The sequence below is a fragment of the Oncorhynchus nerka genome, linkage group LG15, assembly GCF_034236695.1.
Source record: "Oncorhynchus nerka isolate Pitt River linkage group LG15, Oner_Uvic_2.0, whole genome shotgun sequence".
Classification (NCBI taxonomy): domain Eukaryota; kingdom Metazoa; phylum Chordata; class Actinopteri; order Salmoniformes; family Salmonidae; genus Oncorhynchus; species Oncorhynchus nerka.
Genome location: NC_088410.1, coordinates 39,396,885 through 39,416,690, shown reverse-complemented (window position 1 = coordinate 39,416,690; position 19,806 = coordinate 39,396,885). Strand labels below are relative to the sequence as shown.

The 19,806-nt window shown below is 41.5% G+C and overlaps 2 protein-coding genes across 4 annotated transcripts in view; one reads left to right on the top strand and one right to left on the bottom strand.

The window, feature by feature from the left end:
- The window catches only part of LOC115142634 (striatin-like), a 74,141-nt gene extending 64,324 nt beyond the window's left edge, over window positions 1–9,817 (bottom strand). For all 3 annotated transcript variants that reach the window (XM_029682232.2, XM_029682234.2, XM_029682233.2), the window contains exon 1: window positions 9,487–9,817. In XM_029682232.2, the coding sequence (XP_029538092.1) occupies window positions 9,487–9,708 (222 nt within the window). In that variant the 5' untranslated portion in view covers window positions 9,709–9,817. The remainder of the gene's footprint in view (window positions 1–9,486) is intronic.
- Window positions 9,818–10,592: 775 nt separating this feature from the next.
- Window positions 10,593–11,951, top strand: LOC115142635 (microtubule-associated proteins 1A/1B light chain 3C-like). Its single transcript, XM_029682235.2, has 4 exons — window positions 10,593–10,740; window positions 10,823–10,878; window positions 10,968–11,074; window positions 11,335–11,951. Exons 1-4 carry the CDS (start codon window positions 10,680–10,682, stop codon window positions 11,498–11,500), a joined length of 390 nt encoding a protein of 129 aa, XP_029538095.2. The 5' UTR covers window positions 10,593–10,679; the 3' UTR covers window positions 11,501–11,951.
- Window positions 11,952–19,806: the final 7,855 nt, after the last annotated feature.

Below are 19,806 nucleotides of genomic sequence, written 5' to 3'. Positions count from 1 at the left end.
TCTTCAAAGAAAGGGTTAAAAACAATAGCCACCTATAGCACTCTCCCAGAATAGCAAAAGGGATTTTTTTTACTGGTTTAAAAAAAATACACACTAATCTCAAAAGCCTCCTGTGCGTGCTAGAAACCTATCCACCAATAAACGTTAGACAATAACCAGGTTTCCATCCAACCATATTAACTTGGATGAATTAGCTGACGCATAACTCAACTCCAGAACAATGCAGCCCGCCTGGTTGTCAACCATCCCAAGTCACATGATACTTTTTTGGCCGGTGAAATAGATTACGCTACAATTGCATTGGAAGCGTTTTATGAGTGAATATTGAGATAATAACCATCATGTCGAGGTGAACTTGGAGCCATTGAGAGGACAAGTTGTGTTGTCCTCCCACCATGACGTGGAAAAGCATGAATAGTTTATTAGGAAGATCAAATCGAACTTGTTACATGCACCGAATACAACAGGTGTAGGTAGACCTTACACTGAAATTCTTACTTACCAGCCCTTAACCAACAATGAAGATAAGAAAAATACATGTTAAGAAAGTATTTACCAAAATGAACTGAAGTAAAAAAACATATTTTTAAAAAAAAAAGAGGAAAATAACAAATAATTAAAGAGCAACATTAACAGTAGCGAGGCTATATACAGGGAGCATCGATACACCGTCAATGTGCAGGGGCATAGGTTAGTCGAGGTAATATGTACATGTAAAGTTACTACGCACAGACGAAATAGGAGTCATGATGAACTTCACAATGGTGGTTTAGTGCACGGTGATGAAATTAATACAAATTTCAAATAGATCCAGGTTATTATTTGTAGGCTGAAGACATGATGATCGGTGCTTGGCTGACTATTATAAAATAAAATCAATGATCTTATCTTTGTCTCATCATACAACATACCCTGTCCACTTTACCAGCGAACTGTTGTCTAGAGCAGTGGTCCCCAAACTTTTACCGTTCCGGGGACCACCAAATCACTGTTGAAAGCTCGAGGACCACCATTTGCAGAGTCACATTTTAAAACAAAATATCTTGCTGGTCGAACTTAGTCAATTATAGCAGTGAATGTAACAAATTAAAGGACTATTATTTATTATAAACAATTAGCATTGTGAAAAGTAATGTAAAATTGCTTATAAATTGCTTATAATACCATTAATACTCCCAACTGTTGGGAGTATTAATTAACTTTTGAAAAAAACAATAATAATAATTTGCATACCACCTGCAGTACAGGTTGGCAACCACTGGTCTAGAGAGCACGCACCAAAAACAGCTTGGGAAAGTTAGCTATTTATCAAATAAGTTTTTGTAACAAAAGCATTGGCAAAGTAAAAAAAAATACAAATAATAATCTGTACATGAAAACGTAAAGCGTAGAAAAAGCTTTTTATGTGCACTACATAACTCGCAGCCTTCTATCCACAACAAGTCAGTTTGATGGAAAACCACCTCTGCTGGGAAAATGCAGATCTTAGAATATTCACATGGAAAGTCTGTCGCCAATTGAATGGAAACCTAGCTAATTTGGATTATTTCTATTCTGTCATGCTTTGGAGGTGAGGTACCATTCGTACTGTCACACTTTTAGGATACAAATTGCAGGAGAATATATTTCCAATTTTAAAATTGGTTTATAAGATTTATTTATACCTGCCAAATGTTGTGGCAGGGCCAAGTGTTTCTGGAGCTGCTAGACGAGTTCCAATGGAGTAGACCGTCAGCCTCTGGGGGCGCTCGGTCTCAATTCTCCCCCTCCGCCATCGATCCAGAGGTCAGAGAGACTGCTTATAGACGCACTATCCCCAGTCTGATGGACTCCACGCCTTCTCCCCAGAGTGGGGAAATTGCTGCCTGGGTGTCAATTGATCTCCTGAACATATGGCGAGTAAACCGATTTGTGTCATGTCATCAAAACATGGTGGACGTGCAAATTCTGAGCAAATAAACATACCTCAGACAGCAGAACGATAATAGTCTGGTCTTATGATAATCTACCTCATTACATGGGATAATGACGGGAAGCCATAAAAACAGCGATCTGGAATTTGACGTATGCGCTGCAATGACAGCAAGGTCCAGATTTTGCCTTGGCAAGCAGTCAGTTATGCATAATCCCAGGCATACTGTCTACCCACAGCAACGGCTATTGCACATCGGTTTCTTGACGATGTCATTTAATTAGTGAGATGAAAATAGGTCTAAAAAAGACTACTTAAAAAGATAAAGGGCATTGGAATTACACACCAAAGCAGTAATACTTTAAATAGTAGCCTGCAGGCCTTATTCCCCCCATAGCCTATCATCATTTACATAACTTTGCATAATTTAAGTGTCATGATATGATGGCACACACACTGAAAGCATGGTGGTATGCAAATCATTAAAGTATAAAAAGGTGTTATTCAGTAAAACATTTACATTATGCAGAGTTATAATTGAGATTGCAGAGTTGGTTTGATGTCACCTTTTCTAACTATTGGCCCGTGACCTCTTACCGTTTTGAATAAACAGCTCCATCTTACTGAGTATCCACGCACAGAGGGAGGTCTGAAACTGAAGTAAAAAGTTATTCATGTCGTGAAACAACTCTAAATCATCTAAAGGCTTTGTGGTATAAAATGCAAAGAAATAACACAGTAAAACAAGTATGAATACTGCAGTGTTGTCCACAGTGCCAGACAGTCCCTTCCGGTGTAAACACCTGTAAAACACAGTGATGGTGTTCATAGGGCTAGCAGGTGGGCCTCTTGTTAGAATACCAGACATGGTTACTCATAGACTGGAGGTGCCGGGCTACTGTAAACCCAACTGCCTGAGAGAACGCTCTCTGGCTACCTTCCAAATGGCACCCTATTCTTTTTAGAGGCTATCTGGTCAAAAGTAGTGCACGAAATAGGGAATGGAGTGCCATTGGAGACACACATACTCTCTCCTTCAGAGAGGACTTTCTCACACTCCCACATTCTCAAAATGGACATACTGTTCCAGGGCAGTCAAAGGGAGTCATTGGAATAAACACTTGTGGGGAAATGACAAAATGTGATGACCCAGAAAAGGCCAAGGAAGTAGTAGTATCTTGAGTATGCGTAACACGTCGACTAGTATACTAGTCAGTGTGGCGGAATATGTACACAAAAAAAAGCCCTCCCACACCTCACCAGCACTGGTTACTAGCTACCTGAGATTCAGCCTGGAGCTTGCTTCTGTGAAAAACATCGGGCTCCGTTTTAACGACGGGGCAGGGAGCCACGACACCCGCGGTGTCAGCTCTGTGGCATGACTCACTTGAAACCAAAATTCATACTGGTTGTTATGGGTCATTGGAGAACACGCGGAAGCCGACAAGCCGTGAGATCCGAAAGATCCCAACGACGCGGGCCGCCTCTGGGCCGCCCTCTTGACGACAAACGTCTCTGAACAAGGGAAAAAAACCCGACTATTATTCAAATGTCGGAGGGAGTTGAATACAAAACACTGACAAGCAGCTCAGATGGGGGGCTCCCTAGTGCAAGCCAAGGCAAAGAAATAGGCTGAACAGGCCCATGTACTGTTTCCTCAGAGACCCAGCACTTACATTAAGTGTGGGTTATGCAGAAAAAAAAGCGCGAGAAAAAAAAACAGATCTCCCAACATGCTGGTGAGCATTGGTTGGTTCTTTCTCCCATTGGTTGTTTCTTCCTGCACCCACTCCCGTCTTCGCCTACTCTGCAATGTATTTATAGTGCGGGGAAGGAGGGAAGGAAAAGTGGTGATGATGCCAGACATCCTCTTGGGCAAAGGAGGAGCAGAGGCAGAGAGAGGCTCACAGTGATTCTTTAACACACTCACACTCAATGTGATGTCATGGATTCCCAGTGTTGTGCAACAGCAGTACTTCTGGGTCAAAATGCTAGGCCAGTGCCTGTCAGTGATCGTCCAACTCCGACAGCAATGGTCACGAAGGCGCCCATTTCGAAAAGTACCCAGCCCAGAGATACTTTCATATCTCTAGTGTATGTGGACACCCCTTCAAATTAGCGGCTTTGGCTATTTCAGCTACACCCGTTGCTGACAGGTGTATAAAATTGAACACACAGCCATGCAATCGCCATAGACAAACATTGGCAGTAGAATGGCCTTACTGAAGAGCTCAGTGACTTTCAACATGGCACGGTCATAGGATGGCACCTTTCCAACAAGTAAGGTTGTCATATTTCTGCCCTGATAGAGCTGCCCCTGTAAGTGTTGCTATTGTGAAGTGGAAACATCTAGGAACAACAATGGCTCAGCCGCGAAGTGGCAGGCCACACGAGCTCACAGAAGGGGACCGCCGATTGCTGAAGCGCGTAAAAATGGTCTGTTCTCGGTTGCAACACTCACTACAGAGTTCCAAATGGCCTCTGGGAGCAACGCCAGCACAATAACTTTTCGTTTCCATGGCCGAGCAGCCACACACAAGCCTGAGAATACCATGCACAATACCAAGCGTTGACTGGAGTGGTGTGAAGCTCGCCGCCATTGGACTCTGGAGCAGTGTAAACATGTTCTCTGGAGTGAAGAATCACGCTTCACCATCTGGCAGTCTGACGGACAAATCTAGGTTTGGTGGACACCAGGAGAATGCTACCTGCCCCAATGCATAGTGTCAACTGTAAAGTTTGGTGGATGAGGAATAATGGTCTGGGGATGTTTTTCATGGTTCGGGCTAGGACTCTTAGTTCCAAAGTGAGGTCCAATTTTGTGGCAACAGTTTGAGGAAAGCATTTTCCTGTTTCAGTATGACAATGTCCGCATGCCCAAAGTGAGGTCCATACAGAAATGGGTTGTCGAGATCGGTCTGCAAGAACTTGACTGGCCTGCACAGAGCCCTGACCTCAACCCCATCGAACACCTTTTGGATGAATTGGAACGCCGACTGCAAGTCAGGCCTAATCGCCTAACATCAGTGCCCGACCTCACGAATGCTCTTTTGGTCATGTAGTGTTTTATACAAAATAGGTGTTGGACATCCACAAATTAATACAAACCATACAAAACGTAACATATCATACTAAATATAGTGTCGAGGATTACTTACAGAATAATACGAAATGCTCTGAGACCAGGTTGGTGTGTCACAACACTCCTGCACAAGGATATGGAAACAGGGAGTGGGGTGACCACCGGTGTTCACATACTAGCGACTAACGTACGTTAAAAAAAACATTTTTTAAAAGCTCTGTGCCGTCAATGTTGAGCACTCTGTGGGACCATTCCCCACCAACATGTTGTTTTAACGCAGGCACCTCCAGGTCAGCTTGTTGAGTAGGGCATTAACGAAGGTTCAGAAACATCTCCATCTGCTCAATTCAATTTTTCTCCAGTAGTTTCCAGAAGGGAAAAGCTTTTGTTGCAGAGTGAAACCCTACAGTCACACCCCTTGACTTTTCCCACATTTAGCAGTGTTACAAATTGGGACTAATTTCATTGTTTTTTGTTTTTAACAGTCTGCACAAAATACTGTATAGTCAATGGGAAAGAACATTTAAAAAAGATGATTTAAAAGATGAAAAATAAAACACTAATATATCTTGATTGAAGTATTCTAAGAGCTTTGCACACCTTTGATTTTACAATATTTTCCCATTATTATTTTTTAACTCTTGCACTGTCAAGTTGGTTGCTGATTAATGGTTGTTGATCAAGTCTTGCCATAGATTTTCAAGCTGATTTAAGTCAAAACTGTATCTAGGCCACTCAGGAACATTCAGTGTACATTTGGCATTGTGTTTTAGGTTATTGTCCACCTGAAAGATAAATGTCTCTTTCGGTGTCTGTTGGAAAGCAGACAAACAGGTTTTCCTCTAGGATTTTGTGCTTAGCTCGATTGTTTATTTATTTATTTTTTTAAATGATGAGCATACCCATAACATGATGCAGCCAACACCATGCTTGAAAATATGACGAGTGGTACTCAGTGTTGTGTTTGCCCCAAACATAAAGTTAATGTCTTGTTTGCAGTATTACTTTAGTGCTTTATTATTGCAAACAGGACGCATGTTGTGGAATATGTTTTATTCTGCACTGACTTCCTTCTTTTACTTTGTCATTTAGGTTAGTATTGTGCAGTAACTACAATGTTGTTGATCCATCCTCAGTTTTCTCCTATCACAACCATTCAACTGTAACAGTTTTAAAATCACCATTGGCCTCATGGTGAAATCCCTAGGCGGTTTCCTTCCTCTCCAGCAACGGAGTTAGGAAGTACACCTGTATCTTTGTAGTGACTGGGTGTATTGATACACTATTCACAGTGTAATTAATATCTTCCCCTTGCTGAAAGAGATATTTAGTGTCTGCTTTTTTATTTACCCATCTACCAATAGGTGTTCTTCTTTGTGAGGTATTAGAAAAGCTCCCTGGTCTTTGTGGTTGAATCTGTGGTTGAAATTTTTCTCCCAAATGACTGATTTCCTTATATTAAACTGTAACTCAGCAAAATCTTTGAAATTGCTGCATATTGCATTTACATGTTGTTCAGTATATTATTGCACAAAGAGTCCATGCAACTTATTATGGTACATACTTGTTAAGCACATGTTTTGTCCTGAACATATTTAGGCTTGCCATAATACTTATTGACTCAAGACATTTCAGCTTTTAATTTTGTATTACTTATTTTGAAAACAAAATTCCACTTTGACATTGTGGGGTTGTGTGTAGATCAGTGGCACACAATCTCAATTCATTCCATTTTAAATTCAGGCTGTAACAACAACATGTGGGAAAGGTCAAGGGGTGTGGATACTGTCTGAAGGCACTGTATATCCGGTCAATTCCATTTTTACATTCGCTCAGCTAAGACTTTAACGGAATGCAGGGTCGCTACTACACTATATAGTGGCACGGCAGCAGAACAAATGCATTAAGATATTAAATTGCTTTCTGCTCATTGCCAGTGGAGCGATTCTGACACTCATTTGTCACTTGCCAATGAGCTCCCTCTACTACTGATAAGCACTAGAAGTAAATGGGGAGGAAAATTTTAAAAACAAAACCTTCTCCGGAATCAGGAGGGTAACTTCGTCATCTAGTGCATCATTCGCTCTCCTTCGTCCAGGCATAATAAGAAATGAAAGTCTGCTTTGATTGAGGCAGGACATTTTCAAAGTAAATGATGCACAAATGCCACGTCCAGTTACACATAGTTAATTTAGAATCTGATCAAGCATTGCCATTTAAAAAATGCCTATTTTGTCTAGCTTTAAATGGCTAGAAGGCAGAATTTTAGGGGGAAAATAAGCGTACTTTCTTTATGAAACAATTTTACACCACCATTTTCAGACAATTCTGGATGTTGCACACCCTTGGCTGAACACGGTGTACATCCTAAATTGTCTGAACATCCAAAATGGTTTGTGGAAAATTGTGTTTCATGAAGAAAGTATGCATATTTTTTTATTTTTCTCCACCTTCTCTCCATTAAAGCTAGTTAAGTAGGAAAATGATGTCTTTGCGGCCTGAATAGAGGATGCTTCATGTACGAGCCGGTCTACGGGGACACGTTTGTATTAACGGGAATGCACATCAAGCCTTGATGATTGTGCAGATCTAACGTAGCGCCCATGCACTATCGGTTGCCTAGCCTAGCACTTGGCACTGGCCTTGGTTAGCAATGTTCGGAGGCACTCATGCACACTGAACAAAAATATAAAAACGTGAAGTGTTGGTCCCCTGTTTCATGAGCTGAAAAACAAGATCCCAGATATGTTCCATATGCACTAAAAGCTTATTTCTCTAAAATGTTGAGAACCATTTTTTGTTTTTACATCCCTGTTAGTGAGCATTTCTCCTTTGCTAAGATAGAAAAGTGTGGCATATCAAGAAGCTGATTAAACAACGTGATCATTAAACAGGTGCACCTTGTGCTGGGGACAATGAAAGGCCAGTCTAAAAAATGTGAAGTTTTGTCACAACACAATGCCACAGATGTCTCAAGTTGAGGGAGTATGCAATTGGCATGCTGGCTGCAGGAAATGTCCACCAGAGCTGTTGCCAGAGAATTGAACATTCATTTCTCTACCCATGTTGTATAAGAGAATTTGGCAGTACGTCCGACAGGTCTCACAACCGCAGACCACAACAGATGCCCCATGGTGGCGGTGGGGTTATGGTATTAGCAGGCATAAACGACAGACAACAAACACAATTGCATTTTATCAATGGTGTGACGAGGCCCATTATTGTGCCATTCATCCGTCGCCAACACCTTGTGTTTTAGCATGATAATGCACTGCCCCATTTCGCAAGGATCTGTATACAATTCATTGAATCTGAAAATGTCCCAGTTCTTCCATAGCCTGCACACTCACCATGTCACCCATTTTGAGCATGTTTGGGATGCTCTGGATCGACATGTACAACAGCGTGGTTCAGTTCCCGCCAATATTCATAAACTTCGCACAGCCACTGAAGAGGAGTGGGACAACATTCCACTGGCCACAATCAACAGCCTGATCAACTCCATGCAAGTAGATCTATTGCGCTGCAAGTGGCGGTCACACCAGTTACTGACACCCCTACTTTTTTTAAAGGTATGTGTATTCCCGGTCTTGTGAAATCCATAGATTTATTTCAATTGACTGGATTACTTACATTGTGTAGACCTTGAGTAAGTTGTAGCTCACTCAAGCTACAACTCACTCAAGGCCTACACAATATGCTAATAGCCTTACCTCTGATAGATGTAAGACAAGTCGTAAGGCACAAAAACTAATGTCACTGCCTACTGAGTGCATGAGTCAACTGTGCTGTTCATAAGGATAACTGTCAATTATTCAACAGACTTAAACTGGACATGCCATTGCACTTCACAGGTGAACTCAGCTTTCAATAACATGAAGTGTGTGTAGGCCTAATGAGTTGCTTGTTCAATACACTTGTGCTTGACATTTCGACAACCAATATTATTGAGAATGGGATGTAGATCTTTGGACTGCATCATGCAATGTTTCTTTGCATTCCAAGACGTAGGTATTCATCGAGGACAGACAGGTCCTTGGGTCTGCCTGACCACATTTGGATAGCCTTCTATCATTTAAAAACAATGGTAGTGAATAATTTGCACACAGAAGGCTACACTTGGAAATTAAAAGTTGTGTACAGTACAATACAGGCAGTGCTCTGCAATAGCAAGGTCCCCCGTTTTGTGTTTTGCCCTAGTACTACACAACTGATTACATTTAATCAAAGCTTGATGTGTTGGTTATTTGAATAAGCTGTGTTGTGGTGTGGTAGAAACCAAAACGTGCACACGGGGGGGCCCTGGGCCGAGTTTGGGAAACCCTGTGCTATAGTGACTACTCTAGTAGCTACGTAGCTCGAGCAGTTCACGCCACAAAAGACCGTAGCGCGCGAGTAGGCTTCCTGACACAAATGTCAATCTTCTTCCTAGAGCGGACTCAGCACCGTAAACCCCCACCAAAAATAAGCGGGACATTTTGACGTGGTTTACCTGCAATTCGGCTCGCTCCACCTCCCATTGCGCTCTATCCACCTCGAAGCGGGCCCATTCGTGTTGCAGAAAGTGCAATATCCCCGGAATGTTGTAATGAGCCCTGGCCGCCTCTCCGCCACCGACGTCGCCAGGCTGATGCGGTCCTTTGCTAGCGCCTGGCAAACCAGAGTTGTTGTTGTTGTTGTTAAAGAACACGCCGGGCCCTGCCTGTTCGTCCATGCCCAGGCCAGGTGTGTGGATTCGGTTCGCGCAAACTGGCACAACCGTGCTCAGACGAATGGGTTTTCCTTTAGCCGCCCCTGTGATATGAAAGCTCTCTCTACTGGGCAGGCACACTCACGTCTGAGCAGCGAGCTGCCAATTGGTGACGTTCACACTGAGCTCCCACCCACATCCAGAGTTTTCTTTACCCATTGGTCGATTTCAACGATTCACACTGGAATAAGCCAATCGGAAATAAATGCGCGTGGTGTTGACAACTGCCGTATCCTACGCATGATGGAATTTGAAGTTCAAAGAAGATTAGAGCTGCATTTTTCACACTAAAATGCGCCTGTTCTCTTTTGCTGTCTTTTCCTTTAGTTGTTTGTATCTGAAATTGGAAATGTCATAATGTATGCTACAGAAGTGGTAGCCATATTCCATATATTATAGCACATTCCATTCATTTATCGATGCATTCCATAGAGCCATTCATCCAGTTGTTTACATAGCACACACACACATGCCTATCACCCACGACCCCCTGACTGAAGTTCATGCCCTTTGAAATCCAATAAAATACATGAAACTAAATGTTGCCTACACATGATAGGGCGTACTTTAGTGTGAGAATATTATAAGGCCTCTATGTATAATTTGTGTGTAAGATATTTTAATTACCAAATTACCTCTATATAATGTTTAGTATTTCAAAATGTATTGTTTTTTTTCAAACATGTATTACAATGAAACATTACATTCAGGTATTTCATTAGATCTTAAGCATTTGGATTGGTTTTACACACTTCCCGACTCATTAATGAACGGTCAATGTATTAGCCATGTGATGCGTGCTGACACAACCCCATGGTAATCATGTGATACGTCACTGCAACCCTACTATTTAATTTCTGTTAGTTGATCAGCGTGGTCATATCTTATAGCCTAGATCAGACAGCAGGAATTGAAGAGAGGAGTCACTTGCCCACATGATGCCGCCAGTTGAGAAACCACAGCACCCCAAATCCTTCAAGCAGAGAAAAAGTTTTGGTGATTAATTTTATGTAATGATTTGCATGTGTTCGGCTATGCGGTGCTTTATAATCTCAACCACGTTTTCCATCCCAAACAGCCACGAGACAACAGGAGGTCGCGGGGATCCGAACGAAGTTTCCAACTAAAATCCCGGTAAATTCGCTTATTTCTAAAACGTTATTCTACCCTGAAGTTCCATTGAATTTGCACCTTCTAACAGTGACCTTTCCAACCATACACAGGTTATAATTGAACGGTATCAACGGGAGAAGTACTTGCCCCCTCTTGATAAAACGAAATTCCTGGTCCCACAAGAACTTTCCATGACTCAGTTTGTTCCCATTATAAGGTGTGTCTCTTGATGTGTTTTGCTGTGAATGTTTAACTTGTTAAGCGTGGATTATCATGACTGAAATTGACCTAAATCATCATGTTTTTGGTTGGGAGAACTCGTGCGTAATTTCAAATTTGGTAATCACCTGATCTGAATCAGCCACGAGTGCCGCGCGACTGTCACTTTTCTTAAATGACTCATAATGACTTGCGTTTGCATGAGAATTTCTACATTTGATTAGACTTGTCAATACTTGCTGCACGTTCTCGTTTCAGAAATCGTATGTCTCTGATGCAGAGTCAAGCGTTCTACCTGCTCATCAATAATAGCGGCCTGGCCAGCATGTCTCTTACCATGGCGCAAGTCTACAAGGACCACAAAGATGACGATGGATTTCTCTACATGACATACGCTTCTCAAGAAATGTTTGGTAATTGTTGAAATCCATGAAGAGTCAGTGCCAATTGCTGGGAATGTTTGAGAAGATCTAAATTGCAGGATTGGATAATGTGAGGCCTCAGCTTTTGGCAGGCCCAATAACTGAACTTCGTGTATAGATATGAAATGCAATTTATATATAAGGATATTTAATAATACTCAGGAAATGTTTTTGTATTGTTTTTAAGGTAATAAATGTTTCAAACTTTATTGAGGATCATGCTCTGATTTACATGACTTTGGCCAGATTAATTTAAGCGGAAATGTGTAACTTTTTGGGCGATCAATCAAATTTGCAAAGAAATAGTTGTAGGTTTGTCATTCTCGTTCAAGGCATGTCTAATAAGCGGTAGATCTGTTCTGTGTGCTATTGTTTTTTTCAACTGTTTTGTTTGTAAGCCAGCTTCAAACAGCTGAAGTTAAATGTTTGGTTATTAAAAGTGAGTTCACAGCGGGTTAGATGGTACATTGAATTATTCTCTATTTGGTCACAAACTAAAACTTAGCACTTCAGCAAACCACGGTGCGCAGCTATTTCGGCAACAATAAATATTGCCACTCAAATGCTCATTTTTAATTTAATTTCTCTGAAATGTGTAAACTTGGACATTGCCTTCAATAGGAACTCTGAGGCATCAGTTATAAAGGAAGGACCTGTTGTCAGATTGCACAAATCGATCCCTATACTACCTCAATGTACTTGTACATATCTGATTGGTCGAAAGATCAGAATTGTGTTGCCAGTGTTAACGCAGAACGATTCATATTCAATCCAGTACGGGTCCCTTTTTGCCATATGGGGATCAGACCTCTATAGTACTATTTGAAATCTGTGCTTGACTAAACTTGCTTTGCTTAATGAACCAATCGAGGGTTTGGGGCTATTCTACCTGCCAATCCAGACACATTATTTGAACCAAGGTCTGAAGATTGAAGTGTCAGGACTGCATTCAAAGGGGAACTTCCCAACTAGGAACAAGCCTCCTGAAATTGTCTATTGTTTCACTATCTTAAATCTGTATGGTTTGACTTGGGATCTTTTAAGGCTGAAGTTCTTGTGTTTAATAGGCTGCATAACGTACTGGTAAAATAACCATTCCAACTTGTAGAAAACAATTTTGGTAGTGTATCTTAACCTAGCATTTGACTGGACTGATGTCAAACAGGAAGACTTGGTGTTCATGTTGTGGCGTGGACCCTGTAGCGCCTTCACTGACTTACTGAGGTCCTATTGATCTTAGGGGACCACTTTGTCAGGAACCTGAAATGCCTTGATGTCACTTCCTGGATGTAATCAAGCCAAATAGCAATTAGACCATGCATCCTAATTTAATTTTTGTGCTTCTAGTCTTGGGGCTACAAATAGGATGAAAGTTGCCCAATGTAGACTGACTCAGTGACAATGGGGCCATATGGCAATGAAGTATGAGCAATACTACTGAAGCACAACGTTTCAAAATGTGAGTTTAATATCATTGAGGTCCTATTGAGATGTGTAGAATGCATAGGATATTAAAATTGTCAATCTACTTTCTATCATGTGGAATAAAACGAGGAATCCCAGATTATGCACAAGTCTGTATGCAGTGCCTAAGGCTGCATTTACTTAGGCATCCAAATTCTGGTATTTTGTCCTATTGGCAAAATAACTAATGATTGGTCAAAAGACCAATTTGTGGGAAAAGATCAGTTGGGCTGCCTGTGTAATCTCAGCCTAATTGTTGCAACTTGACTGGACATGTTCCTTGACAGGGCAGGGAGCTGGGTTAACCCAGAGATGTGACTCACTTTCTGAATTCCAAATCAACCGCTAGCCCCTATTTCTAAGTCACTCCAGATCTAAGAGGATTGAGTTGCGTTTTATTTTGGGTTAAATAATACATCAATTTGATACCAGGGTATAGGCCTAATCACTTGAAACACATTTCCAAAATGGTCCTCGAGGGGTCATAGTGACATGAACAAGTTCATTTTCCTTGTAGAATAAAGGTGTTCCTCCCCCCCCAGCTGCGTATTTCAGGTACATTTGTATTACTTTCTGGATATTAGTGAATATTGATTTCAAGCATTGTATGTGAATGGATTCACGTACAAGGCACAAAGCTTAAGTTACAAATTATTACAAGGCATTATCCTAAACATGGTCAGAGAGAGAGAGAGCAATAAATCAGCCTGAAAAACCATGCCCCAAAAGTCCATTGGGTGTCCAGAGAAAGAAATAGTATCTCACCGCAGCAGATCAGGAACAAAAGAGAGAGAGAGAGAGCAATGAATCTAAGACCCTTTTCTAAGCATCTGAGTTGTTTGGATCCAAAAATCTGAGTTGTTGACCAATAGTATTACTCTAAAGTTAACCTCCGATCCGATATCAGACCTACATGATGTAACTTCTGGACAATGGGGGTCGGAGACATCAACACAGAGAATGCTGAATTCCTATGACGACACAGAGGAAATTCTTGCATACAGTTGATAAAAAGAGTCACTTCAAGGGCTGCCCTACAATACAGAAACGGATGTGCTTCTTTCTGCATGGAGACATTTAAGTGACTATATCACTGACCACAAGGGGGAGCCCAAGATCCATAGAATATGTTGAGCTGCTGTGACGGTTAAAGAAGTTCAATATCAGTCAGCACTGCAGTGCACCTGATATTTAGTCCCAAAATGCGGAAAGAATGGTTTCTTATTTTTCTAAATGTACAGCCATATTGGATTTCACACGTGAATCAGACTACATTACATTATTGCTTTCATCTTTGAAGACTTTGTAGAGAACACTCCTCCCAGTGCTGCATTGTCGAAGTCCAGGACATTGGATAGGCAGCATAAAGTTTTATTGTCCATTAACCGTAATGCCAAGTGTATTACGTCCCAACGATATCGACCATCTCATTCTGACTGAGGAGCAGGACATATTTATTTCCCTTAGTCATGCCCATGACTGTATTGAATGGCTTTTCTTTGCAACATTAAAAAATCTCGTTGTGACATTTAGCCATGGATGCTACCAACTGTTGACGGTGGTTTAAAAAAATTGAGACAAAGCTCTGTGGAATATAATCCGAAAGTACTCAGAGGAACATTCAACAAATACAGTAATTGGAGAGACAGAAGAGGTACAATTGTCTTTCATCGTGTCCTCTCTCTTGGCCTTCCTCTCAAAACGCATTGGAGGAGAGGATCCAAGGTTCGTTCCCTCTGACCTTCTCCTCCAATGCGTGTTGAGAAGGAGGTCGAAGAGAGAGGAAAAGGGGTAAGACATTTGAGAGGGAGAGAGAGAGAACCCTGGTGGATGGATGTTTGAGAGAGCGAATGAGAGAACCCTGGTGGACGGATGTTTGAGAGAGCGAATGAGAGAACCCTGGTGGACGGAAGTAGAGAAGGAGAGTGGGAGGGGCCATCGAGAGAGAAAGTGAGAGGACCACTTGATTCTCTGCAATCAGGACCACACTATATTATAGTTGTCATTTTTGATTCAAGTGGTGCTTTTGTGCATTACCAAATTACATTGATTCATTAGGGGACAAAGAACACACTCACGCACACACTGTTCATCACAAACCCCCTTTTTCCAATTCCTGCCTTTTTACCGGTGACTGGGGAAGCCGGTGCCTTTTTACCGGTGACTTTTTACCGGTGACTGGGGAAGCCGGTGACTTTTTACCGGTGACTGGGGAAGCCGGTGCCTTTTTACCGGTGACTGGGGAAGCCGGTGCCTTTTTACCGGTGACTGGGGAAGCCGGTGCCTTTTTACCGGTGACTGGGGAAGCCGGTGCCTTTTTACCGGTGACTGGGGAAGCCGGTGCCTTTTTACCGGTGACTGGGAAGCCGGTGACTTTTGACTGGGAAGCGGTGACTTTTTACCGGTGACTGGGGAAGCCGGTGCCTTTTACCAGTGACTGGGGAAGCCGGTGCCTTTTTATCGGTGACTGGGGAAGCGAGTACATCCTTTTCCGCTTTAAAGGAGGGGGCGAGGGAGACATTCAGACCTATTTGTTTAATGGCATAAAGATCCCTGCTTAATGTGCCACCGCAATCAGCAAGCAAACATACCTTTTGGAGCGCCAATACTGAAAGTTAATGGGGCCTGTTGTTCAACTGAAGAGCTTTAATGTTCCACGCTAAAACTTTACAAAGTCTCATTTGTCGGATTTGCCAGACCCTTTGTTTTGGCAAATGTTTTAATGTAAGTGTTCCCGGTTATATTGGTCATCATATAAAAAGCAGTGTGCTTCGCTAAGAGCAGTCAAAGGATCGTTACATACATTGCCACCTGCACGAGCGCCCATATGCACGTACACGCATCAAGTCTGACTGTCCTACTGTCTGTCCTCATCATTGAGTTGTTAGAGGGCTATATGTCAGTACAACATTCTAGTCTTCTAGAAACAGGATTTCAGGATATTGGGCTCAGTTACCCCATGTCCTTCAGACTCTTTATACTGCTGTTTGGTTATGACCTAGCACAGCAGACAGGTCATGGAGAGAACTGTGACAGGTGACAGGCATCCTGCTGGTGTGTGTGTGTTTTTAATTGTCCTAAAATTCTCGGTAGCCCAGGAGGTGTACACACACACACACACACACACACACACACACACACACACACACACACACACACACACACACACACACACACACACACACACACACACACACACACACACACACACACACACACACACACACACACACACACACACACAGTGTAATTAGCAAGCTGCCATAGCAGTAATAGCAACCCTTCAGCAGGCCAAAGGGAGCCTGCTGTGTGGGGAGAAAGTAGGCGAAGCAGCATCTGGAGGAGAGAAAAGGGTTGCTTCTCAAGGTCGGAAAAGTCATCCAAACACTTTGCTAACTTTGTGATCAGGGCTTTGCCTCCCCCTCTTTAGGCTGTTGTTGTGAAAACTCTATTTGTGATGTGTCATGTGACTTACATATGTAGGATCTTCATTTGATCACTCTTTTGTTGCTCAGAATGTTCCTGCACAGCAGGAAATGCAAACTTGTAGTGTATTAGTTTGTTATTTCCACTTTAACATTTCAGACTTGATCTGCTGAAAAATAAACAATTCATCAACCCCTACAAAAAATGTCCATTAATTATAATCCACATAATAATTCACATTTTCTGTTGCTGCGGGATTATCTTCCCGCTGTAGCAAACTGGCTCATATTAAGATCATACATCTATAGATTATAGGGGGTAGCAAAACAGTCCCTGTTTTCCTTGTCTCCTTTTCTGTCTGACCACTGATCTAAATAGCCTTGAAACAGTAGGTGTAAAAAATATGGTTATACCCAGATCCATATACTGAATGCTCTAGTGAAATCTATTCCGTTTTTTCAGTTATTTGTGGTCATGGGGAGAGGACTCCAGGAACATTTCTTTGTATTTCCCCAATGTCATTTTATAATAAATAAAAATAAGCATCACTCATGTACAGTTCACCTGGCACTTTTTAATAAACCGCAAACAGAATATAATCAAAGCTAATTAATATACTAGTTTAATTAGCCATAATGACATGCACGAAAAAGTGTTTCACAAGGTCTCAAAGTGCTTCAATAATTACTACACTGTTACGATCATAATCTGGCTTCAGGAAAACCTGACGTGTCGTCCAGGTATGATCTTAACAGACCACTTTTTGGCAGGAACATGAAATGCCTTGACTTCACTTCATGAATGTAATCAAGCCAAAGACCAAATAGAATATGCATCATCGTAATTGAGTTTTCGTGGTTGTTATAGTCAAAGTGGGGAAAGGGGCCTAATCTAGACTGACTCAGTGACTACAGGGTCATATGGCAATGATGAAGTATGAGCACTAATACTAAAACACCAAGTAAAAGTTCCAAAATCAATGTGAGGTTAATATTTATTACCCTTTTTCTAGAAGTGTAAATTACCTGTCCAAACCCCAGAAAAATATATATTAGTTAATACATTTGTTTGCCGAGACTAATTCAGATTAAATGACGCTAAATTAACTTATTAGGACTATTAATGTTCCGCTTTTTCTAACAGTGAACATTTGAACTGAACACAGTGGAATGATTTCTTTTTGTTTGAGAATGTTTTCTGGAAGCGCTTCGTTTTTTTTTTGCATCAGAAGATTTGCTCTACTTGAATGTCAACAGGTGCAGGTTGTCATTCTCAGTGGTACACAGTGGAATTCCTAACCTGTAGTTGTTGACATTTATACATTGTGTGTACGTGAGATTGTGGGTCTATCCATAAATGTACGCACGGGGGGTGTCCTAAAGTGAATGCATTCATCATAAGTGTCTCTCTATAATATTATGTTGTAGCTCCTGCCAAAGGCAAGCTATGTAGACATCCATTTTAGTCCAGACATTCCCACAGACAGTCTACTGAGTAGACTGCTAGTCTGCATCTCAAATGGTACTCTGTTCCTTACACAGTGCACTACGTTTGGCCAGAGCCCTAGTCAAAAGTATTGCACTCTATCAGGAAATGGGTGCCATTTGAGATGAAACTCTAGACTCTGCTGCATTCAAGGCATACATTATTACTTCATGTGATGTCAGTCTGGAGTCTAGACTCCTTGCTTGGCTCTGATTTTCAGTCCCAAGTATGATCGATCATGACAACATAACCAAGCAAATCTGCCCTCTGGCCAGGAAGCAATGAATTACTACTGCACAATGACATCATACAGGTCAGGTCAGTTGGGCTATAGGTGTGTCCCAAATGGCACCCTATCCCCTGTATAGTGCACAACTCTAGACCAGCTCTGGTCAATAGTAGTGCACTATAAAGATAATAGGGTGCCATTTGGGAAGCAAACTATACAGTATATTGTGCTATAAGCATTGTCTGTCCCATATAGCTACATACTGTAGAGTCGATAATCCAGAATATTTCAATATTGCCTCCATACTTGTAACATGTCTTATTATCTGAGTAAACAAACACAACATACCATAGTAATGTATCAGTTTGTCTTGTGTCTTCTTCTCCAAACTCATTGGAGATATCCAGCTACTCTTAACCATACCTATCTCTTATATCCAAAACATCAGACACTGCATGCAAATGCATCAGTTTGGCTATTCTTTACTAAACTCTTTATCCATATGTGACTTCCATATCAACCACAGACACTGCCATGTGATCTCAACCTGACCACCTGACCCTTGACTCCTAATGATCCCCAGTGTGTGGGCGGCCATCTTTTAAAAAAGGATGAGGACCCTGAAGGCCTGGAAGCTTACGTGGAGGTGTGTTCTGGAGTGATACATTTTTCAACCTCTCTCTCTTTTAAAGACAGCTAGCTGTGACATCACTTCTCCCAGAATGCTATTGGCCCCATCAGAGGTGGCTGTGGCTTCAGGAAAGAGGGAGAGAATGAGAAAGGGGAGAGATAGAGAAACGGGAGATGGGAGGAGAGAGCAAGAGAGAAAGGAAAGTAGATATCGTGAATGAGGGAGAGAAAAAAGAGTGAGAGCAATGTAGCAAGGGAAAGTGACAAGGGCAGTGAGAGAGGGAGATCTACATTTTTTTGTTCTATTTTTGTGTGTGAATCTTTCTCAGAGCATGATAAATATTTCATAACTGTCCCTGTGTGCCAAACCACACCCTATTCCCTATATAGTGCACTATTACTTTTGTGTGGGTGCCGATTTGGGACACAGCCCATATATTCCCAGAGAGGCGTAAAAGGAATACATGGAAATTTAATAAGAGCTCAGGTTAAACAAGACGTTATATGTCCATAAATGGTTCATCGACGGATGGCTAAATGTTTGGTGAATAGCAATACGGTAAAGCGAGGCATCTGTCGTTCTGCCCCTGAACAATGCAGTTAACCCACTGTTCCTAGGCCGTCATTGTAAATAAGAATTTGTTCTTAATCTTAACTGACTTGCCTAGTTAAATAAAGGTTCAATAAAAAATAAAAAATTGTGGATCCCAAAAGATCAACATAAGAAAGATAAGTAATGAAAAGATGTGTACTGTAACCAAAGAAGTGACAGGTGTGTCCCCTGGGTTGTAAACTCTATGTTAAAGTGGGGTGTGTGTGTACCTGCACATGTGTGTGCATGAGTGTTTACACACAGTATATCAATGTTTGTGTCAGAGGAGAGGGAAGTACAGAGCCTTCAGAAAGTACTCACACCGCTGGACTTTTTCCACATTTTGTTGTGTTACAGTTTGAATTTAAAATGGATTAAATAGAGATTTTTTGGGGGTCACTGGCCTACATAAAATATCCCTTCATGTCAAAATAGAATTATGTTTTTCTAAATGTTTACAAAAATGTATTAAAAGCTGAAAT

Excerpts from the sequence above, each read along its gene's own strand:
- LOC115142635 (XM_029682235.2), top strand. The coding sequence starts at position 10,680 with ATGATGCCGCCAGTTGAGAAACCACAGCACCCCAAATCCTTCAAGCAG. Across the intron at positions 10,741-10,822 it reads CAAGCAGAGAAAAAGTTTTG|CCACGAGACAACAGGAGGTC; the intron begins GTGATTAATTTT and ends CATCCCAAACAG. Across the intron at positions 10,879-10,967 it reads AGTTTCCAACTAAAATCCCG|GTTATAATTGAACGGTATCA; the intron begins GTAAATTCGCTT and ends AACCATACACAG.